Source organism: Prunus persica, chromosome G7, assembly GCF_000346465.2.
Source record: "Prunus persica cultivar Lovell chromosome G7, Prunus_persica_NCBIv2, whole genome shotgun sequence".
Taxonomy (NCBI): Eukaryota; Viridiplantae; Streptophyta; class Magnoliopsida; order Rosales; family Rosaceae; genus Prunus; species Prunus persica.
Genome location: NC_034015.1, coordinates 13,546,333 through 13,573,569, shown reverse-complemented (window position 1 = coordinate 13,573,569; position 27,237 = coordinate 13,546,333). Strand labels below are relative to the sequence as shown.

General features: G+C 37.6%; 2 protein-coding genes, 1 long non-coding RNA gene and 2 pseudogenes across 6 annotated transcripts; 2 read left to right on the top strand and 3 right to left on the bottom strand.

Annotated features, from left to right (window-relative positions):
* LOC109950398 lies at positions 3,139-5,807 on the bottom strand. Its single transcript, XM_020568988.1, has 5 exons — positions 5,598-5,807; positions 4,210-4,347; positions 3,515-3,610; positions 3,313-3,428; positions 3,139-3,196 (listed from the first exon to the last, which is right to left on the bottom strand). The coding sequence occupies exons 1-5, from the start codon at positions 5,805-5,807 to the stop codon at positions 3,139-3,141; spliced, it is 618 nt and encodes a 205-aa protein (XP_020424577.1).
* Positions 6,828-9,599, bottom strand: LOC109950429. Of its 4 annotated transcripts, none has more exons than XR_002272615.1 (5): positions 9,265-9,599; positions 8,649-8,719; positions 7,679-7,843; positions 7,318-7,566; positions 6,828-7,236 (listed from the first exon to the last, which is right to left on the bottom strand). It is a non-coding gene; the product is annotated as an uncharacterized LOC109950429 (long non-coding RNA). The 4 variants fall into 4 exon arrangements; XR_002272616.1 differs by having other exon boundaries at positions 7,679-7,807; XR_002272618.1 differs by having other exon boundaries at positions 9,359-9,599.
* On the top strand, positions 11,584-13,133 carry LOC109950397 (nucleolin-like). The gene is made up of 3 exons (XM_020568987.1): positions 11,584-12,132; positions 12,455-12,586; positions 12,825-13,133. Exons 1-3 carry the CDS (start codon positions 11,584-11,586, stop codon positions 13,131-13,133), a joined length of 990 nt encoding a protein of 329 aa, XP_020424576.1.
* Positions 15,653-18,504, top strand: LOC18771024 (annotated as a pseudogene).
* LOC18771496 lies at positions 18,754-22,569 on the bottom strand (annotated as a pseudogene).

The window sequence follows — 27,237 nt, the reverse complement described above, 5'->3', positions numbered from 1 at the left end:
TAGTAGAGCCAATAGCCCACTCCACAGTTACCACACTTACTAATCCATCATATTGCTTGCTTTATAAAGACTTTTATAGGGTTGTGGAGTTTCGATGTGGGATGTTGAGAAAAGGCACCTCAAATCAAGATCCAACATAAAAATCTTGCTAGGATCATGGGGCTGCTGCGTCAAAGAAGATGAGAAGTTACTGATTTATGAGTTCATGCCAAACAGAAGCTTGGACACTCATCTATTTGGTTAGTTTCACTGGACTTTATCTTTGTAATTTGCCTACTTTACTTAAAGCCACAATTCAATTCACTTGAACTAAATGTTCAGGGCACACGGAATCAAAATTATTTTCGATTGATACACAGAATCACTGAATTATTTTCAATACACAAACAGTCAAGCAAGACATCCTGCAGATTTAATGCTCAGAACTGTAAACTGAACTGTATAATACATGAGTACATTTCAGTTCTCTATAAAGTAGAAGAGACAATGTTGAACTGGACCTGAAATCAATTTTGAATCTGATTATACCCCTTTTTCACTATTGTTCATACAAATGTTTCAATATCTTCCATAGCAACGTTTTCATTATACAATGCATGGGATATATGAATGAAACTATTGGTTATATTTCGAATGTTTGCATTTACAAGATCCAGCGAGGAGACCTGAGCTTGATTGGGGCAGACGCTTCAATATTATTCAGTGTGTTGCTAGAGGGCTTCTTTATCTCCACCATGATTCGTATTTGAAGGTCAGTAACATTCTCTTGGATGAGAACATGAACCCCAAAATTTCAGATTTTTATTGGCACTTATCGTTCAAGGGACACAGCATCTAACAAATACTCAGAAGGTTGTGGGAACACTGTAAGCATCATTCCTTTTCCTATTCTTGGAAGAGCATCACAACTCAGATTTCAATGTTCAGCATATTGTCATTCATATCAGTGTATTAGTGAATTTATATGGAAGCAGAGATAACATGTAGGAAATCTAGCTGTACCATTCATTTTATTTAGAACCCTGCAATCTTAACTGAAACATTTGTTGCATGCCATTAAGATATAAATTTTGTGGCACTTTTCTGATAAAGAATAAATATTGTCAGTTAAGTACTAATGAATTGCCTTTGCATTGGCTATATGTCTCCAGAGTATGCCACAGGAGGGATATTTTCTGAAAAATCTGATGTCTATAGCTTCGGGGTCTTGATATTGGCGATTATTAGCGGCAGGAACAATACCAGCTTCTATTACTTTGGAAAACATCTAGGTGTCCTAGCTTATGTAAGTTCACACTCTAAATCCTACAAGCTAAGTACAGCAGAGTCTAACAAGTCTAGCCAACATACTCGAAATTTTGTCGGGCATGGTACTGTGGAATGAAGGCAGGGGATATGACTTGGTTGATGAAGTATTGGCTGATTCATATTCCTCATCAGAAGTGATGAGATGTGTGCACACTGGGCTTCTCTGTTTACAAGACAAGACAATGCTGCAGATAGGCCAACCATGCCAGATGTATTTTTTTTTTTTTTTGTGTGTGGATATAAGTTGTGTGTTGTATTCATTGCAAAATTTAGCTTCAGTATAGGAACCCCAAAAGCACGATACAGTATATAAACATGTTAGTTTATGGGAGAAGAGGTTTAGGAAATGGTTGGTTTAGTGTTTAGGACAATAGCTTAACTTGGAATGGAAAACTCTTGAAAGAGTAACCAAGTAGTTCTATTTGAATGAAGTAGAGGAAAGGTGCAAGGCTTTGGATATAGGACAGCTGTAGTTTTCAGCTTAATTACTTGAGTTGGCTGTAGGCATATTTATACAGATGCTAAGTCGGCAATTTTGCTTGGACAAGTCGGTTGCACAGTAACCGACTTATCTAAAGTCATTTTTAACCACAAGTTAGTCCTATAATTCTAGAATTCTCTAGTTACAATAACAATAGATAATTATTAGGATGGTTCTAGTAAGAGTCAACCAACTTTTACTTAGTAATTCTCTCAATTATTTTAGAATTTTCTAGTTTTATCACACAAGTGTGCATTAATATTTAACACTCCTCCTTAATGCACATTTGTGTTATTCCGAGTATGTTTCGTAGCAGTTCGAATTTTGGTCTTTGAAGTGCCTTAGTCAACATGTCTGCGATTTGCTAATTTGTCATGCAGTACTTGAGCTCAACTTCTTTCTTTGCTGAAGTGATGCTTGATGACGATATGCTTTGTCCTGCTATGGAACACTGGATTCTTTGCCATTGCTATAGCAGACTTGTTGTCACAAAGTATTTCAGTAGCTTTTGTTTGGCACTCTCCCATATCTTCAAATATTCTTCTGAGCCATATAGCTTGACATGCTATACTTGCTGCTGCTACGTACTCGACTTTTGCTGATGATTGTGCCACGGTATCTTATTTTCTTGATGACCATGAAAATATACCAGACCCAATTGTAAATGCATAGCCTGATGTGCTTTTCATGTCATCCACTGATCCAGGCCAATCACTGTTGTGTAGCCAAATAGTCTTGGATCTGTAGTGGGCTTATACTGTATGCCATAGTCAATTGTGCCTTGCAAGTATCTTAATATTCTTTTTGCTGCTCCATAGTGTATCTGGCTTCGATTTTGCATAAATCTTGATAGTAAGCTTGTCGAGACCAAACAAGCAGGGTCTTGTTGTTGTCAAGTATAGTAAGCTCCCAATGAGACTTTTGTAAACTGATTCTTCTGGTTTACTTGATCCATCTTCCTTTCTTAATTTCTAATTGGTGATAAGTGGAGTAGCCACAGTCTTGCCTTTTGAAAGTGAGAACCTATCATCTCAGGTGAAATTTTTTAAGTCATGTAGATTTGTCATACAGAACTTTAAAATCTTGGTCGCTTATGTATGTTCCTGTTGAAGCCTCTGCTTTTCATCTGCTACGAGTATATACACCCGCAATGTAGAGAGAGAGAGAGAGAGAGAGAGAGAGAGAGAGAGAGAGAGAGAGAGAGAAAAGAGCTAAGAAGTGGTATTTTGATACACTGATTATATATAAAAATATCAAACAGCTTGCACTGAATTAGTATGAAACCTTCAACTTGAATGTCAGTATAAAATCTAATTCCTTGTTTAAGCGAACAGCAGGAGGTTGTTTACTTAGATCAAGTCCAGGCCTGTCAGTCGGGTAGCTCCTGCAGAACCTAAGTGTACGAACCTACACGGATCACAAGCAAAGAGATTCTTTAAAGACTAAAACAGAAAGTGCACCTAGCAGATCAATTATGTTTAGTCATAAGAAGATAATCCAACAAAATGAAAAGAATGTGAAACCTGGGAGTAATAGGCTCTTTTAGATATGCTCGTATGCTTGATAATGGGAGCTTAAATGCCCCTTCCACAAAAGTAGGATTCAGTTTCCCATCAAATTCAAACTTGCTAAACATGAGCTGCCATAATTTTGAATCCCATCAATAAACATAGAAGAAAATGAAGTGAAAGAATAGACTAAAATAAAATGGCTGTAGAAATGTGCCTGCAATGACACAATATTGCTGGGGTCAAAAGGTGGTGCATCTGATACAGTTCTTGCTTGAAATATCGGCTTCAAAGAAGAAAATGGCACACATACCTGGAAAAAAATGTGACAGATTACTAATGGAGTCTGAAATATGTAACTACAATTTTAATGTCGATCAAGGAGCTAGTGTGTTACTTACTGTCTGCCACTGGTCTCCAACAGTGTCAAAGCCTGCTGTGTAACCAACAGTATCCCAATCACGACTTGTGCGAACAATTAGCAAAGATAGATGCACAGAGAGATGAAGTTTGAAAAATCGCTAGGCAATAGGCTAAAAGAAAAAAAGAAAAGAACCCGACCCGCCCAGCGCCGCCTAGACCCGCCCTGCAGTGCATAAGTTTGAAAAATCGCTAGGCAGTAGGCTTAAAGAACAAAAGAAAAGAACCAGAACCACCCTGGCACCCAGACCCTAAACCCTAAAGAACCAGACCCACCCTGGCACTCAGACCCGCCTAGACCCGCCTAGCGCCGCCCTGACCCGCCTAGGCCCATTTTTTGTAATGCAGAATATGGATTGGAAGGAATGGTTTCAACAAGAGGGGATGTGTACAGTTTTGGAATTGTAGTGATGGAAACATTCCCAAGAAGGAAGCCAACAGATGAGATGTTTGTTGGGGAAATGAATTCTAAGCAATGGATTGCAAACTCACTATTACCAGATTCAATGATAGATGAAGCTGTGGATGCCAATTTGCTTGGGATTGGGACAGAGCAGGAAGATGATGATCAATGTGTGTCGCCAAGGCTGAGTATGAAGAGCTTGGATCTGCTCGATGTCGTAGGAGATTCTTTTAATCTGGGACTACAAATTAAAGTTACTAAAAAAGAGAAATTTAGATTATGATGTTCAATGGGTATATCCGAGCGGCTATAACTTTGAAAAATTCTTTTTACAAATTATGGCCGCACGGCTATACTTTTGAAAAATTCTATTCACAGAATATCGCCGGGCGGTTATACTTAAAAAAAAAATTCTATATACTGTTGGAAAATTCTATTTATGGAGTATAGCCGCCTGGCGATACTGTGGAAACATTTTATTTATAGGATACAGCCGAGCAGCTATACTGTTAAAAAAATTCTATTTCTAGCGTATAGTCGCGCGGCTGTACTCTTTTCTCAAAACACGTTCTCAACGCTAGGCAGATCCTTTTTTCTTTTTCTTTTATAAAGAGTATAGCCACTTGTGGGCTGTTGACCTCGTAACCCTTGGGGCAGATACAATATTTGCTTCTCTTCATATGCTGTATGTAGTTCATTTTTTGATTGCAACACCAGGAGGCATTGGACCAAAGATCTTCATACCAGGGTCTTTGTCCTTCCAGTGCTCTAGAATAATTGGACGTAAATAGCCATTCACATTTCCAACATAAAAGGCAAGAATCTGCCTCTTAGAAGGGGGGTTTGCCTCCAAGATCTCTAAGAGGATTTCTCGCAGAAGGAACATATGTTTCAGGAAGGTATAGCTCGTCGGCTATACTCGAGTGTATTTTTCAAAATAATATAGCCGCGCGGCAATACTCGGGTATTTTTTTATTTATCAGAAAATCGTATAGCTGCTTGGCCTTACTATGGTAATTGTTTAAAATAATAATAATAATGATAGTATAGCTGTCTGGCTATACATGTTTTGACACGTGGACACCCGCTAGGCGGGTCCCATTTTTTCCCTATAAATAGTATAGCAGAGCGGCTATACCCGGGCGTATTTTTCAAAATAGTATAGCCGGACGACTATAATAGGGTATTTTTTTTTATTAAAAAAAAAAATTTCCTGTAGCTGCACGGCTATACGTGTTCTCACACGTGGACGACTAGGCGCTGGGCGGGTCCCTTTATTTATTTATAAATAGTATAGCCGCGCCGCTATACTCGGGTATATTTTTTTGTCTAAATAGTATAGCCGTTTTAAAATTATTATTTAATTTAAAAAATATATAGTATAGCCGAACGACTATACGCTTAACAGCTTAAAGCTGTATCCTCTCGTTGTTGCAGCACATCCATCTGAAACCAATCAGTTTGCATAAGGACTTACAGATGGTGGAGTGCATGTACTTAAGCCATTAGAATCAGAAGGAAGATGGGGCACTTCCCCTCCGATTGAGAATGGTGCTGGGCCAAGCACCACTTCTGGAGCAGCGTTCAGATCAACCCCAAAGGTGACATTTCCATGTGCATGACTCCCAATGAAATGAGGATCTTGAGTGTATATCTTGTGTGTGATCCCTTCTCTTGGTCTCACCATAATTTATTTATTTATTGAGGGGAAGCTGCAGATTTAGGTATTTATAGTTTTAGAATACTCGAATTAACCCAGTAAAATTCATTATAGTAGCATTTGAAGGTGAGGCAATTTCCCCTCATTTAGGATAATTGGAGAAGTGATGCAACTATAGTTATAAGTTTTGAAGACAACGCAGCACCATCGGGAAAAAGGTCGAGATCAGACAATGAGGAATTCAGCAAAAGATTTTAGTTGCTTTGGTTGGTTCGTGTCTAGACTGTTTTATCCCTTTTTTCTTCTGAAGTTGTTAACAAACACGATTACTCATTTATTTTCTCTACTCTTTAGTTAATCTCAGGTGTTAATACGAAATCTGCTTTTTGCATCAATATCTTTTCTCCTTAAGTTAATGTAGACACGAACTTAAGCCAATGTTTCATTCACATGCAATAGATTTTCTTCTGTATTAAAATTTTAAGAAATTTTTTCTTTTTGAAAGTTATAATCAACTGGAACAAAAGTGGGTTAGTTTCCATTACTCAGATAATTCTCAACAAAAAATACAAAAAAATTTATCATTATTGGTCAATGAAATACAAAGATTTTAAAATGGAAATTGTAACACCTTTCTTCTTCTCTCCACAGTATTTACTGACCATTTAATCATCTCACAACATTTGGGTTCTTTTAGTTTTCGTTATTCTTCTTCTACGAGAAAAGTTACCACTCCTCATTGAGCATGTTGCCCTCAAACACGAAGTGATATCCTTTTTTCATAGGATTCCAAACAATTGAAATTAGAAAATCCTCCAATACAAGGCTTACAATATTACTATTGTTTGTTTTTTGACTGAAAAACTAATATTTTTTTATTCCAAAAGGAAAATTAATTTTCATTGATTTACATATATAGTCATCCACATTATGAGGAATGATGTTTTAGTTTCCTCCAATATTTTCATGTTTATGTACAATACAAATTTTTTATAGAATGTAAAAGGTGAAGTAGCATTGGGTGTTATGAAAATGCATTGCATTCTCATGAGACAAATGCAGTATAACATTTACGTTGGGAAAACGAATTTAAACAGATAGTTGGGAACTAGAAATGATACGGTTTTTCATCCAACATTTATGTACATTTTAGTTTCATGAAAAAAGGATTTTTGGTATTGTGGAATAAACGTGATTGTTAGGTAACTGTATTTCATAAAGATTTTGCTCCTAACTCAATCTATGAGTAATGGAACAAGATGCGAAAGCTAAAATAAAGAAGGAAAGAAAAAAGCAATGAATGTATCATGCATAAGCTTTGTCGGCATTATACTTCGTTGGAATACAGGCTTCTCACCTTCCTTGTTTTGCCCAGCAGCATCACACGCTTACCGGATTCCCAGTAAAACTCCTCAATATATTGCTTGAGTTCCCATGCATTGTGCTCAACAGATGCCTTCATAAAAGAAAACATATGAAAAGGAAAGACAAATTTCACAAAACTCACAGCAATGATCACAGAGTAATGACTCATTACCTCACTCTGAATTTTTGCAATATGACAAGCTAGATCCATCTTCGAAAAGAATTTCTTTGTTCCAACAAAGTATACGATGCCGTGATTGCCAGAGGCTTGGAAAATCAAAGTTCCCATAACTATAGGTGCCAAAACACTAAATGTCGATTGAACAGGGGAGAAGAACAAAGTCCAAAAGAGAAAAATAAATTTTCTTCACCCGGAATAAGCAGATAGACAAATGAGCTAGGCAATGTGTGCTCCCCATTCCTGAAGTATATAGCACCATAATAGATTAAACAGATATGATAACAAAATTGAACACAGTTATTGAATAGGTCCAACCATCTAGTGCAGTGGAGCTATTATATTAGCTTCGTACCTTATTCCTGCAAGCAGTTCCAAGAATCTTGCTGTACCATCCTCCACACCAGGCATGCCAAGAGCGCGCGGCAACCATCCAATATCGTCAGATGAACCTTGCAGTGTTTTCTGTACTCGAGCTGCCAGGCTAACAAATGCAAAAATGAAGCTCAACCATGAGAACCTAAAAGAATGAAACAATGAGTTGTAATTAAAAGCAATGAATTATTTGCATTGAGTAAAACAGAATCCAATCTGAACTAAAACTAAAAGAAGCTATTCATAGACTCTATGGAATACGAGTCCATCAGTTTGCATCATTGAAATATACTTCTTTTACCTACAAATTCGAAGATGAGCACATCTAAGGGCAACTCCAGCGACATGACAGAGCCTCGGGCTGGGGAAAAAAAAGCCAAAATCTGTTTCCAGCGAGGAGCCCAAGCCCAGGCGCAAGGTGGGACCCAGCAACCTAGGTTGGCCCGAGCTCCAGCCCTCGTTTTGGTGCTGACGTCAGCGCTACAGTGCCACTACAGTACTGCTATAGTGCCACTACAGTGCTATGCGCTACAGTGACGCTAAAGTCCACGTGTTGTGCTCTGGGCTCTCCGATTAGATTTTTTTCTCCAATCCAACGGCATCCAATTTTTGTGCAATAAAAAAATGAAAAAAATCGAATTTTTTTTATAAAAAATACCAAAAAATTACTGATTTTTTTTCTTCTATAAATACCAAAATTTTATCCGATTGAGATATGAATTTCATAATAAATATTGACATGTACAAACCCAAAAATATTATTCGAAAATATTATCCAAATTAATTGTTTAGGTAAACAAATTTGTGAAAAAAACAAAAAAAATGAATATAATTGCCCTTTGCCATGGCAATGGGTAGAAACACGCAACCACTATTCACGTGAATAGTGACTGCCCTAGCTCCCCCCTTGCCATGGCAAGAGGTAAATGGGTGGAGTTGCTCTAACGTACATGACAGAACTTCTCCAACAAGAACTGCTAATCTCCAAGCAAATTGTAAACCGTGTAATGGTAGTGTCAACCTACATCAAGATGAAGCAACATCACCAATCTAACAATGAAGATGACTAGATTGAGATTTGAGAAATGCAAAACAGTTACAGTAAGTCATACTTCTGATAAACACTTGTAATTAGAAAGGGAAGATGGTGAAAAAGATTAAATATTACAATTAATCATTCAGTTCACTTAGATGGGCTCATGATGTTTTCTCATGAAAACTAGATTAATTGCCTGACCTCAGTTTTTTAAAGCATACTCAAGTCTTCAAAGATTGATATTGCAGGAAGCTAATAGCACAGAACGGTATTACCCTTTAAAAGAAAAAAAGAAAAGAACTCGACCCGGCCCCCAGTGCCGCCTAGACCCGCCCTGCAGTGCATAGTTTGAAAAATCGCTAGGCAGTAGGCTTAAAGAACAAAAGAAAAGAACCAGACCCACCCTGGCACCCAGAGCCGCCTAGCGCCGTCTAGTGCCGCCTAGACCCGCCTAGACCCACCTAGACCCACCTAGCAATTTCAGTTACATTGGCAGGCATTCTAGTCTAGTTCATGAATCAAAGCCTTACCAGAGTGACTGAGAAACACTAACATTCTGGAGGCATTAGCAACAAGAAATGCTATTCTTGTTTGGTTCCCGAGAAATGAAAGATCACGACTGACCTGAGCACTGGAAAGTACAAAACTTGAGGCTGAATTTCCTTTGAAACCAAACAGAAAAACCCAAACCTGAGCAGATCAAGCTTTTTGCAAAGAACAGTATGTATGAGTATGACCCAAAAAAGGAAATAATAAGAAACCTTTTGCAAAGAACACGGCTTTTCTTTGTTTTTGGGAAGTAAAGAACACGGCTTTCAAAGTTGGGTTTGGTTCCCTGAAAGTCTGTTCAAGGAAGGAAGAGCGTTTCATTACTCCAGTCTCATCCAATTATTGATTAAAATATTTTTCCTTAAATAAAATATCAATTTTACTGTCACGGAGGCTCAGAGACCGCCTCCAGGCCAAGCATTCAATATATTTTTTTTTTCGCTGACGTTCATTGGTTTTTGCTATCACTTTGTCTTCACTCTGCAACGCCATCTGGCTTACTGATTGTTTCATTCTCTTATTATTATTTTTTAGTTTTTTTTGTTGGCTTATTAAAATGACAACTATAAAAGTGGAAGTACACTTTGGTTATTAGTTGTTACTCAATTTACACGACTGCCACTATTCAGTGTTGTTGACTATTAACTGGTTGTGTTTGTTTTCTATTTCTGAGTGGTGTTTGTTGTTTTTGGGCAGGAGTTTGACTTGACAAATGAAAGGTTCCTTGTGCCGGAGATGATCTTCCCTCCTGCTGATTTGGGTTTGTCTTATATTCTGGTTTCGAAGTACACACTTTTGGGGTTTTAGTTTGATTCTTGAAACAAATACAACGTATGATTCTTTGTTGTTGAATGAAACAATACAGTATCCTTTTGTTGTTCATGTTGGCTAGGGGTTATTACTTCTGCAAGTTGTTGCTTGATTCATGTAGATTAGTTGATTCTGTAGAATACGATACTGTGTGGCATAATATGAGGTATTTAGAAATTCTATAACTTTTGTGAACATTGTATGTGATTTAGTAATGATTTTTGCTCATTCCTTTGGGATGGGAACTCTATGATTTCTCACAAAGCAAAAGCGCTAACTTGGACCTGTTTTGCATGAATGAATCAGGTTGGGCTAGCAGAGTGCATAGTTCGAGCCCTGATGGGACACATTTATGTAAGCATAGGTGTCCTTGTTTGTTTAGTGTCCGTTTAATTTGATTCTCATATTGTGAAGTAGACACCTGCTAGTTCATCACAAGAAAGTATTATCGAGAAATAGGAAATGAATCTTAAGCTGGTTATGATCAATCAGGTTTCTGCTGCAGGTGTAGCATACTCTAAGCACATCGTGCACACATACTCCTATGGTGGTAAATTAACTTTAGTATTGCTGTGGTTGTCCTCTTGTTTTTAGATCGAGGCTCATGTGTGTTGTCACGTGTGGGGAGGATACGGTCGTTAAGGTTTGATCTATGACTTAACTAATTCTAAAGTCATTATGCAGGTTCAAGTTCAATGTCAGTTATGATTTTTCAATATTCTACAGGTGTGGGATGCAGTCATTGGGACTACTAATTAACATAATTGAAAAAGAGAAATTCAGATAATGGTATTCAATTGGTATAGCCGAGCGGCTATTATTTTTAAAAAAATTCTATTTACACATTATAGCCGTTCGGCTGTACTTTTGAAAAATTCTATTTATAAATAGTATAGCGGCTATACTGTTCGGCGTTACTGAGGTCTCTTTTTTAATTATGTTTTATAATTGTTTTTCCTTGATTTTTGTTTATCGATAAGAGTAGTTTAGAGCATTATCCATTACTATTAGGCCATTACCCGTGTCTCTATTGTCCCCTTTCGAGTTTTTACTTTTCCAGAGTTATTACCAGAGTCACTAATTTAGTCGCTAGTTTACTGTCATGTTGATTAATGGCTATAAAGTTCCAGTATAGGGTAATAATACTACTTGTTTCCTATGAAATCCCCTTTGTAATGCTTGTCTACCACTGTAAAGTTCCAGTATAGGGTAATAACACTCCTAGTTCCCTATGAAATCATATTTCTAACGCATATCTGCCACTGTAAAGTTCCAGTATAGGGTAATAACACTACTTGTTTCCTATGAAATCCCCTTTGTAATGCTTGTCTACCACTGTCAAGTTCCAGTATAGGGTAATAACACTCCTAGTTCCCTATGAAATCCTATTTCTAGTGCATTTCTACCACTGTCAAGTTCCAATATAGGGTATTAACATTGATACTTTACTGTCATGTTCCTATTTCTAATGCAGGTATACCAATTAAAAGATGAAGAAAGAACAAACTAGAAGAACCTCCAAACCAAAAGGACAACAGTCATCATCCAAAACAAAAACAAACAAGAAGCCAAGCAGATGGGAGGACCCAAATTATGTGCAGATCAAGAGCAACATGCTCTCCTTTGCAACAACAATTGACAATATCAGACAAAGACTTGAACGTCGGAACGATGTCTTAACACTGCTATCAAAGACACCTTTTTGGACATTGATAGATGCATATATGCAGAGAAGGTTAACAAAGGTAGAGTGCATGAAGTCTAACTATGACATCGTGAGACTCATACAAGTTTATGACACAAAGACAAAGAAGGTCAGGTTTAATGATGGTGACAGTGAGATGAAAAGCCAAGATGTGGATGAAATTTTTGGCTTGCCAAACAGAGGCAAGAAGCTACCAAGCACAACAACCTCAACAAGGCCAGATTTGCAATTTGTAAAGAAATACTTCACGGGTTATAAGAAGATAACAAAGAGTTCAATTGATAAGTGCTTGAACTTAGCACTTGAAGATGAAACAGAAGAGGGTGCTATGGATGTAACAAGATTGATAATCCTACAACTCTTCATGACCAATCTCTTATGCAACTCTGGTTGTACACTTGCTTGGACATATACAACCACAATAGACACCTTAGAAGAGATGGGGAAATATAATTGGGCTCAAGGAGTTTTGGATTACATGTATTTTGGATTAGAACAAGCAAAGAAGAACAAGAAGGACAAAAAAAAAAACAGCCAAGCGTGAGTGGCTGCCTATCCTAATACCGGTAAGAACAAAAATCTCCAAACTGCAAATTCGTAGCATTATTCTAATGATATGAATTGACACGTGATATTGCAAAAAAAATATTGTGCAGTATTGGCTGTGTCAAATATCTAACTTGTTCACTCCAATTCCTGGAAGAGAAGAAATGACACCAGCGGCTGTCAAATGGAGTCTTCAAGAACTCAACGCGAAGCTTAATCATATAAAGAACAACCAGATAAGGGTACTCTTTCCTTTCAAATAATCTGCAGCTGATATGACAACATTGTTAATACCATGTCATAGACATACATTCTTAATACCATGTCATAGAAGTAAACTATGAATACCATGTCACATAGGTAAACTATGAGTACCATTTCATAGAAGAAGCACACTATTAAAACCATGTCATAGAATTACATTATTAAAAACCATGTCATAGAAGTACACTCTTAATACTAACTCTACTCAACAAATAGATAAAAAGCACTAAAGCTCAAGAGCCGGATGATGATTCTGAAGAAGAGAATGAAGAGAATGATGACGATTCTGAAGAAGAGAATGAAGAGGAGGATGATGCTGCTAAAGAAGTGAATGAAGAGCATGATGATGCTGCTGAAGAAGAAAATGAAGAGAATGATGATGCTGCTGAAGAGGTCAATGAAGAGCATGGTGATGCTGCTGAAGAAGAAAATGAAGAGGAGGAAGATGCTGAAGTGAATGAAGAGCATAATGATGCTGCTGAACATCAAGTCCAGCAACACCACCAGAGAAGACCTCCAAACTGAAATTCCAGAATACCGGAATTCAACGTTGTTTGAGGAAATTGTTAGATCAATTCTAGAATACAAGGAGGATGAAATACAGCTTACAAAAGAGTATATGATGGCGATCAATAATGCTGCTGAATATTGGACAAAGAAAGGAAAACATCAAAAGATCCATGATGCAATAGCATCTTGCATAAAAAAGAATAAATTGATTCAGATGTTGTACAATGAAAAAGAAGAATTAAGGAAGCAACAACAGCAATTGCAGAAGATGGTTAAGGAAGCAGCATATCGCAAGAATGCCATACAACTTGATGTTTATGACGAAAAATCCTACGTAACAAAGCTAAAGCTAGAAAATGATCAACTTCTTGCAGAGAAGATTTCCTACTTGGATATTATTAATGAAAAGGAAGCTGTTATTGCCTTGTTGAGAGATCAAAAATTAGCGCAAGAAATGCAGAGTAAAGACGATAAAGGAAGGCCTGGGTGCCATGTGTCGAATGAGTAAAGCCGAACGGCTACACTATTTTTGAAAAAAAAAGTGGGAAAATGAGTATAGCTGCGCGGCTATACTATTTCTTAAAAAATTCAAAAAAGAATATAGTATCGCCGGGCGGCTATACTATATATGCATGTACACACAGACCCGCCTAGCGCTTATGCACCACGCGTCAAACCAGTAGCACACGTTTTCTTTTTAAAAAAGTATAGCTGCACGGCTATACTATTTTTAAAAGCAATTAAGGTGATTTTTTTTTAGTATATATCATTTTTATTCAATAACATGTGAGAATTATGTGTTCAATGGTTAATATATATATATATATATTTAAATTAATGAAAAGGTTAGCCTTGGGCTTTGGGGCTCTTGGGCTCTGTGATTTAAATTAAACCCGATTAGTTAATTAATTTAATTTTATTATTCAATTTGCTGTTTAAAATGTAATCACTAATTAAAGTAATTAAAAAAGGCTAACATATTACTTAATTACATATATTAAATTAAGGAGGTAGGCCAAAAAACAAAAGTTAAGAAACTAATATTATCTTTTCTAATATTTTTATTTTAAAAAAAAAAATCCCAGATTTAATTTTCATTTTAGAAAGTATCGCCGCATGGCTATACTATATATAAAGGGACGCGGCCAAGGCATGGGTGCCACGTATCGAATGAGTAAAGTCGAACGGCTACACTATTTTTGAAAAAAAAAGTGGGAAAATGAGTATATCCGCGCGGCTATACTATTTCTTAAAAAATTTAAAAAAGAATCTAGTATAGCCGGGCGGCTATACTATATATGCATGTACACAGACCAGCCCAGCGCTTAGGCGCCACGCGTCAAACGAGTAGCACACGTTTTTTTTTTAGTATAGCCGCACGGCTATACTATTTTTAAAAGCAATTAAGGTGATTTGTTTTTAGTATATATCATTTTTATTCAATAACATGTGAGAATTATGTGTTCAATGGTTAATATATATATATATATATATTTAAATTAATGAAAAGGTTAGCCTTGGGCTTTGGGGCTCTTGGGCTCTGTGATTTAAATTAAACCCGATTAGTTAATTAATTTACTTTAATTATTCAATTTGTTGTTTAAAACGTAATCACTAATTAAAGTAATTAAAAAAGGCTAACATATTACTTAATTACATATATTAAATTAAGGAGGTAGGCCAAAAAACAAAAGTTAAGAAACTAATATTATCTTTTCTAATATTTTTTTTAAAAAAAAAATCCCAGATTTAATTTTCATTTTAGAAAGTATAGCCGCACGGCTATACTATATATGGGTGCCACGTGTCGAATGAGTAAAGCCGAACGGCTACACTATTCTTGAACAAAAAAAGTGGGAAAATGTGTATAGCCGCTCGGCGATACTATTTCTTAAAAAATTCAAAAAAGAATCTAGTATAGCCGGGCGGCTATACTATATATGTATCTATACATACCTGTCCATCGCTTATGCGCCACGCGTCAAACTAGTAACACACGTTTTTTTAAAAAAAAGTATAGGCGCACGGCTATACTATTTTTAAAAGCAATTAAGGTGATTTTTTTTAGTATATATCATTTTTATTCAATAATATGTGAGAATTATGTGTTCAATGGTTAATATATATATATATTTTTAATTCATGAAAAGGTTAGCCTTGGGCTTTGGGGCTCTTGGGCTCTGTGATTCAAATTAAACCCGATTAGTTAATTAATTTAATTTGATTATTCAATTTGTTGTTTAAAATGTAATCACTAATTAAAGTAATTAAAAAAGGCTAACATATTACTTAATTACATATATTAAATTAAGGAAGTAGGCCAAAAAACAAAAGTTAAGAAACTAATTTTATATTTTCTAATATTTAAAAAAATATATATATATTTGTTTTGTGTTAAGGTTTCATGCTTATAAAGCATTTACAACCTTTTGTTTCCTCCAATGTTGGGAGATTTGCTTTCAAACTTGCAACACTATTTTCTGCAATTTACTTACTGTTCCATTTGTTACCTTCCACGTACGTTTGAATTGTAGATGGCAAAACAAACAACGGCCTTCTCTTTACAAGCACTTCGCTATAGTGTGGACCAAAAGTTGTATCATCTTCAGGTTGGTTCTGTTTTTATCTTCTTGTCTTTTAGTCTTATTTGTATATTTTGATTGTGAGCTACCTTCCTGCACTAACTCATACTTGTTTCCTTTTCATCATGGTTTTAATGCTTTTCTTACTCACACTAATTCATTATTAAATTGAAAACTGGGGCATTGCCAGACCCCTCAATCTCCCATTGTACACACAAGTGCATATAAGAAGTACTGCATCGATGAATATCCAACCGGCACAAATGCAATCATTGCTGTATTGTCATATACCGGGTGACAAACCTTGAGACGAAAAAAACTTATATATATATAGTTGTTTCTTTTGATTTGTAGCATCATATGAAATCTAGGTATGATATGGAGGATGCCATGATTCTAAACTAGTCATCTGTGGAGCGTGGAATGTTTCATGGACAAATACATCAGGTTTCTTCTTGCAATGTTGCACTTGCACTGCACTACTATATATAGCTTTTAAAAAACTTTTTTATTCATCTTTTAGGTCTATTTTAGATGGCACTATGAACATTCATGTTCCCAAAAGTATCGTTAATTTGCTCTGCTTTTTATTAATTTTTCACTGGTGCTTCTTTAGCTCACCAAATGATGGGTTTTGCAGACAGAAACAGTTGACTTGTCTGATCAAATGAGCAGGTCAGATGGTTCTCGGAAATATTTCATGGAAAGTAACATTGAGAGGCATCGTTCAATTGATTCAGATGGGCTTCCTTGTGTTGGTCAGGTTAGCATTCATGTTCTGGAATTTTATTTTCTGGTCTATATTATCTTGTTCCGTATTGTGTTGAACCCATATAGTTGGGATCACGGTAACTGGAAATGATGGTCTGAGTAAATTCACAAAGAAATATATAAATGTACATGTACAGAGAGAATTTAATTGATGGAATCACGCAAATGTGGGATGTGAGAGGCTGGTTACACGGCCATGTTTTTCCGATCGCCTTGCCTCTCACATCCTGCACTGCTGTCCCTATGTATGCATGTACTGACTCTATTCTGTGCTAAATTTCAGACAATAAAACCAGATGAAGAATATTATAGCATCTATAATGAGGTAAATAATGAGCAACATGCCGTCAAACAAAAAGGTTCAGAGGATGTTATCGTTGACTATGTTACTATGGATGGGAAGAAGCATCTTCAGAATCATCTGCAGAAGGTAAGTGGACAACCCAATTGCAATATTAAGCTACTTGATGTGTCATTGTCGAGTCTTTACATCTATATTCAAGAATTCTTTATCCCATAATTCATATTTTACATCATAGCATATGTTTTTACTGTCTGGTTTTCCTTTGTTATGCCCTTTTTATGTTGCAGGGTTTCATTTCCTATGTTAAATTCTTTTCTTTTGAGCACATACGCTTTTGACACCCTAGAAACCCTGTCATTGGTGATAAGTTTAGCAGCCGACATGGACAAAAAGGTGTTTGCTCCCAGTTGTGGCCTGATATTGATATTCCATTTTCTGAGGTTACGGGAATGTGTCCAGATCTTATCATCAATCCACATGCATTTCCTTTAAGGATGGCAATAGGAATGCTCTTGGAATCGATTGCTGCAAAGGTACTAGCACCTAAAGAATTTTCCTTTTATGATTTGTTAACAGTCTATTGACAAAAAGAAATGCATCGCTGGTGCTCCCCCCGTAGACAAAGTACAGATGTTTATGTTCTGTAGTGGCCTGAACTGTTGTATTGCAGCAGTAATGAAGTGATGGAAGGCTAATTTGTGCAATGGTTGGGGAAAATGTGAGAGTTTATTAGGATTTGGAAATGTTCAAATAGGACTTTAGGTGAATAAATCTCGATTGCCATCGAGTTGCTGAAAAGGGAAATTCAGATAACAGGATTTTTGGGAAGTTTCTGGAAAATAAAAATTAACTATTAGTTGCTACTCTTGGGTTATAGAGTTAAGTTTTAATTACTGGATGAGCATAAATACTAGGACATAAATTTGCATTTTGATAAAGTATTGCACAGCAGAGTCCATTGAACTTCTTGAAATAATAGTTTGTGCATCATATTTCACAATGAAAAGAAAACAATCAAAGATGCTTCCTTATTTTTTGTCGCAAGGAGGTAGCTTGCATGGAGAATATGTTGACCGTTTGCTAATTCAAAGAAGGCTAATGAAAACACTCAACCAAAATCCAAAACCCTTGTTGATGAACTTGGTGAAATGTTAAAGGGTTTAACTCTAAACCGAACTGACATGTGAGATCTTTATTGGTCCTGTTTATTATCAACGACTACAACATATGGTTTCAGACAAATTTAAGATTTTCTCAGTATAATTTTGCATGTATATTTCTCCAATTTCGTTTATCGGTTTCCTTACATGCCACTCCAATTGGCGTGCAGGTTCATTCCACTGGAATGGTAGATCAGATCACCAGCCAGCCCATTAAGGGACGAAAGGGAGGTGGAGGTATATGTTTTGGTGAAATAGAACGAGACTCGTTGCTTGCGCATGGGGCAGCCTATCTATTGCATGATAGGCTTCATACATGTTCTGATTATCACATTGCTGCTGTATGTTCCACATGTGGAAGCATCCTAACACCCTCAGCCATCAAGCCAGAGAAACGGGTTGCACGTGCAGTTAAGGAACTGCCCCCTGTAAGAACTCCCAAGGTCTTCTGTCATGCTTCTGATACGAATAAAGGGATGGAGACAGTTGCAATACCCTATGTCTTCAAATACTTAGCTGCTGAGTTAGCAGCTATGAGCATAAAAATGACCCTCCAGCTAAGTATTTGAAGCTTGATCCTGTTCCTAGAGGGAGGATCAGTGTAAAAATTATACACTGAGATGAATAGATCTTAAAGTTTTTTTTATTAGTTTTTTATTCTTTTCTTGGTTGGGTCTCATTTCATGCAGAATTATCCACCAAGCACACAAATAATTAGTGAATTTCTTCATCTTTCTATTAAAAAATTGGTATACTTCACAAAGAGCTTTGTCAAAGTATTCCCATAAAAGAGCAATGCAGCGTGAAATTGAATATGTAATGACATGAGCTGTGTATGCATAAGCTTCTAACCTAATTCATATCAGAAGACGACCCATGAAGTTATAATTGGTGTGGATGGCTCTGAATCAGAACTTCTGATCAGGCATTATTACCATTATCAAGACTCATTCTTGAAGATGATTGATCAATATGTCTTCTTTTGGAGTTGTACATTGATTCATCTTCACTTGCACTTCTATTTGACATCCTTTCCATTTGCCGTCTTTTGGATCGACTTTTTACTTCCTCTTCCTTCTCATCAACAAATGAAATAAAGGTTTGAAGACGTGCAGATGTCGAGCTGCCGGCAGAAATCACTTCCTCAGTGTAGTGCTTGCTGAACTGGTGCAGCATATTGATGAAATATATAATCAGAGCAAGAAAACAAGCTGAACCACAAAGAACAAAGAGGCCCCAGAAGCTTTTAAGTTGAAGCCTGTCAACTTGTAGCTTTGCGCCTTGTGAGGCACAACTACTGCTTATAAGCCATTTATCATGGATCCTTTGCATATCCCCATTCTCTGACAGCTTCAAAATAGCAGTAGACATGTCCACTGATAAAGGTGAGTCCCTTGCAAAAGCCTGATTTGAAATGAACATGACAACTATGAGAATCCGGAACATAATATTTGGGCAACCAGTTCTGCTTATATAACACTTTAGCAATATTAAGGTTGTTTTATCAAAATGTCTTGAAGGGCCTGGTTTGGTAATATAACATGTCAGGTTATCTGATAAAAGAGTATTACCATGGTCATAGATATAATAGATAAAAGAGAAACTTACAAATTCCCCAAGCGGTTTTGGTGAATTCTTGACCTACAATACTGAAATCACATCTGCTTGAGAGGAATAGCTCAATGAATGCATGCTCATCAATCACTGCAGCAACACCACCTCTTTGGGGACCGTCTTTCAAGGCTTTAGCATAATCGTCTGGCATGATAAGAGGAACGAGTCCGGACTCGTCAACGTTGAGTTCACCAGTTAGATAACCCCTGGCAAATGAACCTTGCTGGTAGCCAATGGGGTCATTGCTTGCAAGCAAAGTATCAAGGCCTTTGATGGAGGAAGAAAGCTGTTGCACTGTAAGGATTGAGGTCAAACTTGCAGTGTAGCTTGAATTGATTATAAGAACGACAAACAGCCATATAATTAGTACTAAGCGACCCAGAGTGCTGACTGTATTTTCTCCTGCATAAGATCCCAACAAAAAAAAAGAGAAAAAAGAAAAAAAAAGAGTAAATAAGCATTACTGAAGCAGCTATAACCCATGGTTGCTGGAAAAGCTACTAAATTAGTGCGAATTTACTTACTATGGGCAAAGAACCAAGTTGAAAAGCTAAACCTGCAGAAGGAAAGCACAAATTTTAAGTGATTGTGGGATTTATACCAAGAAGATGCCAATCCTAGTATGGTGAACTCCACAAATAGACATTATGAGAAAGTAACACCAATTCACAGACACTATCTCAATGTCTTGAACACAGTAGAGAATTATAAAGCTTCCAACATAGAATGAGATAACATGAGATACTTCTTATTACTCACCACAGAATAGTGACAATTTGTTTTTTAGGAGGCCCCCGAAAATCATCGTTCAACCTATGCTCTAAAATCCAAACAACTGTTCCAACAATGAGAAAGAAGGCAGCCGTGACGCCCCACATCGTTGGATTGAATGGCCTCAGAAAAGCCCAAGGATTAGAATTCAACGTTGTCCTAACAGGTGCAACAACTACTAGCCCAGATTCAATAAATGGCTATGTAAAATCTGCCATCCTTGTTAGGTTGGTGATGATTGCAATGTCACCTATTGCTCCATCAAATTCCTATAGGGAAGAAGCAAATGGAAAATCAGAAAAAATATTTACCTTCTTAAGTTTAAAGAAATGCTCTGTATATGATACTCACACCCGTTTGGATTTTGTGCACAAGTTCAGTGCTTGTTGGGTTCTTAACGCCATCACCAAAAGGAATCAACTTGTATGGAACAGCATAGGGCAACATGTTCAATGCAGCAGTAAAAACATCAATGCAGTACCCAGTGAACATGTCATTGCCTTCTGCGTATGAAACAAATTCACGAAAACTAACACGTTTTGGGACTCCAATCTTCAAGTGCCTTCCATTGTTTGGAAATACCCAACCACGAGGCTTCTGTGTTGTTTGTCCAGGCCAAATTACGCCGTACAGGCTTTCATTTGAACTAGAACGGTTTGGTGGCTTTGTGTATTCTGGAGGCACAACTGATAAACCCGAATAATTGGACCAGTAACCAATCTTCCTAATCCCTGTGCCAATCACATTTATGATTTCAAATGCAGGATGAATGAGGTTCCTATCTGGAGTGAACTTAACAGGGCCAGTTATGCCAGTCATATTAACCTGTAAAATGTTACGCAATAACAGATTCCCTCCATTAAAGATACTCATGGCATCAAGATTCAGATCCCCTCTGCGCAGCTGAGTCAACCTTGAATCATTTGAAAATGAAATGTTTCCTCCTTGATCAAAAAAGGCATTAATTGCATGAGCAAGCAACCACACAGTGTCGTAGGCATAAAGACCATAAGCATTCAACCCAAGTTTGCCTTTAGATGTCTGTCCACTAGTCAAGTTGCTCCACCTAGAAACAAATTTTCTTTTCAGTTCTGTCTCTGGTGTGTACATGCGCAATGTTAGAACTCCTTGCATATCATCCATCATACTTGATGGGAGAGGAGAGTTGGTATCTATTTGAGTAGTTAGCCAGTGAGTGGCTATCCAGACATAGCCAGTTCCCATCATGCCAAGATACTTGGCCACAGTAAACACCTGAGGACCCCAACCAGCATAAGCGTGAAGAACAATAATCCGAGACTCTGTCAAAGCCACTTTAACCAGTAAATCAGTGATGTTACTCTGGTTAGGATCAAGGACCAAAGGTGCTTTGTATGAGATCTTACAACGTCTCTCAGCAAGCATATCCCCTAATGCAGCAATCCCATTTCTCCCATAGTCATCATCAACATAGAGTGCAATTACCTCTTTCCATCCATAGTGGTCAATCATTGCGGCTACTGCAGCCATTTGATGCAGATCATTCTGGGTGGTTCTAACAAAGAATGGGAACTGAAGTGAAGACAGGGTGGGGTCCGTTACTGAAAATGATAATAGAGGAACTTGGAGCTCATTTGCAATATGAGATATTATATGAGCTGTGACAGCATTCTGAGGTCCAATTATGGCCACTGTGTCTTTCTCCATGAACCGTAAGGCTGCAGCAAGAACAGCTGGATCAGAATTCACAGTGTTCCTATATAATGCATTTAAGAGAGATCTTACGAACTGTGAACAAAGTCGCAAGACGTACCTTCAACGATGCCCAGAAATCCACTGTAATTTGAGTCTTGCATTTGAACTATCATCTTAGTTCCACCAAGAACAGCTGGATCAGAATTCACATCTTCAATGGCAGCTTCTATTGCCACTTTAGCAACTTTGCCAACAATGGAATTGAAAGAGAAAACAGCCCCAACATTTACAAATTCTGGTCTTGTAGAGACATTCGTGCTTACCCCATTTGAGGCAACCCCATTATAGAAAACCATCAACACCAAGAGCCAAACTATATTCATCGTAAACCCCCAATTTTCAACTTGCTTTGCAAAGGAAGCAAACCAGCCACCCAGAAAGCGGTAGAAGCAACTGGACTTCAAACTCATACACTGGCATAGTTAAGAAACACCGAAAAATAAGCAAGCAACTAAGAATTTCATCCAGTAACATGAAGAGAACAACTAGGTGCTGAAAGAGTATGTACACGTAAGCTCAACATCATAAACTCCACAAGAAGTAGATAAATAATTAGAAATTCCCACTAATAAATAGATCTAATCATGAAACATAAACAGACAAATGATAAGTTGAGCCCATAACCTAGAGTTTTCTGCTAAATTACCAACTAATCAGACCCATGAAGAGACAACAGACATAAAATGAAAGTAAAAATCAGCTTGTGAGGAAAGATTTTTACTTTGAGGAAAAAGGAAGAAAATTTAATACGGACACGATTCTGGGCTCACACCAATATGCATATTCTAGCAACATTTAACAGTAAAAGAGAATTAGAGCAAGGGAAAAAAAAACAGTGAAAAAGGGACCTTTAGAAGTTTGATTCCAGATGAAAAGACAACTAACAATGCAGCCATTGCCTTAATCCAAAGAACTGAACCAGAACTAGACCCAGAAATTTCTTCTTTCTCTTACTAGATTAAAACAGTAACACAGCATTTGTGACGAACCCAAAGAACCCTTTTGGGGAAAAAACTCATTTCCCTAGGTGTCCCCGAAGGACAAGTATAATCAGGAAATTGGCCAACTGGATTTTCTAGTAAAGAAGAAAGGAATTTATAAAGCAAAATGTTATAAACTCCAGAGCTTTATGCATCAAAGAGGTAACGTTATATGCTAAGCGGTCAAGCATTTACACCCAAGACTATAATAAGTAGAAAGTTCTGAAATTGCTGGTGTATAATGAAGATAATAGTATTGTCATGCAGATAATGTGGGTTGAAAATTTATACTAGGTAGAAAGAAAGAGGCACTATTGGTTGTGATGAGAGCGTGTCCCATGACATGGAGATGACGACCTCTGAATTTTCAGTGGCAAAATGGTTTTGTCTTCACCGTTAAAAGCTGAGAGGTGCAAAATTCTCATAAAAACACACACAAAAACAAGAAGAAGAAGTAAATAGGCTCCAAAAGACAGATACTGGCTCATACTAAAAAAAACATGGCTTGAAGTTGTACAAATATCTCATTAACAAATATGAATAAGGTAAACTTGAAGAAGGACATAAGTAAAAATGAATGAAGCTTACATTATTTGCTGTCTTAAGCCAAATATATATAAGATCTCCAACAAGCAGGGCCAGTAACTGTAAGTATATTTACTTTACACTAGGAGGAGTTAGTGTGATGTCTCAATCTCAGTCCAGAAAGCTCTAACCTTTGAATGGTTGACAGCTATAACCTTTGTTTAGTAGTTTATTGTTAGTTAGTTGTAAGCCTGAGTTTTGACCAGATCAGATCAGAATCAGGGGTTACCTACTGATTTAGGAAATTTTCAAAATTTGAACTTTTTTTTTAATATGTTCATGATACAGAGTATGAACCTTAAGGTTTAAAGTGCAGAGAGAGTTTCACTGTCTGTCGTTTTGAGAGGTGAAGGCCAGCAGTTGAGATGGAGCACAGCTGCACAGGGAAATGAAATGAGCAAGAAAGATTATCATTTCAAGTATTTCAACTCAAATCATTAACATAACGCCAGCCATTGTGCTGCAGAAAACAAATAAGAACATAACCCATTATAATTTAAGTATCAAACTATCCAGACAAACACATACATACATAGCTACATATATCATATATGCATAGACGTGTTCTTGATCTTGACTGAAGGACATAACAAGGTTTTTTACACAGGAAGGTTAAAGGTTGAATATTGGAATTTACTAGGAGCTTTTGGAAATTAATAATTAATTAAAATGCCTTTTTGGACCACCATTGCAAGTTGCAACAAAGAAAGCAAAACACTCGCATGCACGTTATTAACACAAAGGCACCTGTATATCTATCAGTCTTCCACAGAGAGAGTTTGATACAAGTTACTTCATTTAACTTGTCATCAGTTCATAATTAAATAGACTGAATTAAGTTTCTTCAAGACATACTGATGTAAAAGAGAACTCTGTCATCTGATTAAACAGTTTCATGCACTATTTTGTTTGAGGCTTTCTCAGTCCTCCTTCTCTTGGGTCGGCTTTTCACTTCTTGTTCCCTTTTATTTGCAAATGAAACAAATGATCGAAGACGTCTAGACTGTGGGCTCTCACAGCATGAATCTGAATACCTGTAGAATTGGTGCACAAGGCAAATAACATGAAGAAGGAGAGCAAGAAAGCAAGCTATGTCGCTGAGCACAAAGAGGCCCCAAAAGCTTTTCGGTGGCAGGCGGTCTACCGATTGCTTTGCTCCTTGTGCACTGCAAGCACTTTTCATCAGCCACTTGTCACGAATCTTTTGGAGATCCCCCTTCTCTGATAGTTTCAACACCGCGGTTTACATGTCAATTGCTAGTGGCGAATCTTTTTCTACTTAGTGGATTGCCTGGTCAGTTGATGACCCCCAGTTTTTCCCAATGGTGGGTTTCTGTTCTTGGTGGTTCACTAGTCATCGTATGAATTCTGAGTTTGTGTATTTGGTGGTTGACTAGTCATCGTATGAATTGTGGTTGACTAGTAATCGTATGAATTCTGGGTTTGTGTTCTTAGTGGTTTACTAGTCATTGTATGAATTCTGGGTTTGTGTCCTTTTAATTGACTAGTCATCATTATCTGCAGTTTGGTGTTTACTTGATTATGATGATTTCACACACTTTCACCATAGTTGTTGCTAGCATAGGGGATGCCTAGATTGACGGGTCCTTCTGAGTGCCTAGGTTGTCAATAGTAATATTCTAGAGTTGCAGGTACATTGTGGCATGCTCTGTGTGTATTCTTGATTGTAGTTGTTCATGCCTAGCAGTTGACTAGTCATAAGTGTACTTGGTCAAGGTCTAAAGTGTTTGAAGATTGTTGCGTTTTGTTTAAGTATCGTAAAAGTTACCCCTCGTCACCTAAATACCAATTTCACATCTCAAATTATAAACCTTACTCAAATTTAAGAAGCAATTGATTTGACAAATGAATGTAGGAGCATGATATGGCCTTGAGTATTTGAGTAATTGATGATATATTGTTTTTTGCTCAACTCTGTTTCTCTACTCTCTCGTAGGATGTTTGAGTGGTCATAATTTTTCTGTTCAAGAGTTGGCCTCTATACTATTGCAGGTTCTGTTCAAGGAAGGTTCCATGTCTGCACAATTTGATAATATTTCTTATTTGGGTATGCATATTGGGAGCTTGAGTGACGACCTAGTCCCAGCTATGGTCTCTCTTCTGAGAGGAATACCTACTTTGAATACTTTGCACATAGACTCTGACATTTACTCACTCTTCCATAAACCTGAACTAAGTTACAGTCTAGGTTGCTCTCTCTCTCTCTCTCTCTCTCTCTCTCTCTCTCTCTCTCTCTCTCCCTAAAAAATGCACCACATTTTACTGTTTCTCAAATGAGGAGCATATTGAAGTAGTTGTCTGGCAAGAACGATATTTTATGGCTCAAAGTATTGTTTCTAAAGCGTTGTATGACCCTCATGTGCATATCATCAAATGTAGGCAGGTAGTGTTTGAAAGGACCCGCCCCGAATTTTTCAAAACCCGAGGCGAACCCTTTGGAATTCCCGACATCATCCCGATGCCAGGCCCTCTTACTAAAGACCGAGACTTCCTGCCGAAATTTCGGCAGAGTCTCCCCTATAAATTGGATATTTCCCAAAATTACAACCTGCATAAAAACGCATTTAATATTCACAACTGGCAGCATGCACAATATAATTTCATGCAATTCACATAAATGGCCTTCGGCCTTCCAATAATTCTCAGCCAACTACCAAACAATTCAAATATAAATTATGACTAACATTTAGTCTGCGGCTGCACCTAATAACCTTAGGCTGCCTACGTACCCTCCTTGAGGGATCAAGCCACACGTAGTTCTTCCATAAAACCCAATGCCAGACTTGGGCGATACCTTATTGCATTTCTCTTGATTTCATATAATCTCCCCATACGCCGGTACAACCAACGCCACGTATGGGGCCTGTCAACACGCCGGATAACCTACGCCATGTGCGACCATGCCATACTATCATAATATCTCCACATACGCCGGTACAACCAACGCCACGTATGGGGTCTGTCTCAACGCCGGATAACCTACGCCACGTGAGACCTGCACATCACATCACATATCTCCCCATACGCCGGTACAACCAACGCCACGTATGAGGCCTGTCCCAACGCCAGATAACCTACGCCACGTGGGACCTCAACATCATATCACAAATCTCCCCATACGCCGGTACAACCAACGCCACGTATGGGGTCTGTCGACACGCCGGATAACCTACGCCACGTGCGGCCTCAACACAATATCACAATATCTCCCCATACGCCGGTACAACCAACGCCACGTATGGGGCCTGTCTCAACGCCGGATAACCTACGCCACGTGAGACCTGAGCATCATATTACAAATCTCCCCATACGCCGGTACAACCAACGCCACGTATGGGGCCTGTCCACACGCCGGATAACCTACGCCACGTGGGACCTAACTTTCACTTTATGGTACTTGTAATGAAACCAAAATCCGGGGAGGTACCTAAGGTAGTGCGTATAGCACTCCAAATTGACATTCTAGACTCTTTTGTACCATTGTACAAACATATATAATTATACTTATATATGTACCAATTCTATTATCGTGTAACCCTCCACCATAATCTAGCAGGTGGGATTACTCCGGGAGACTCATGGTCAACCAAGGGTCAA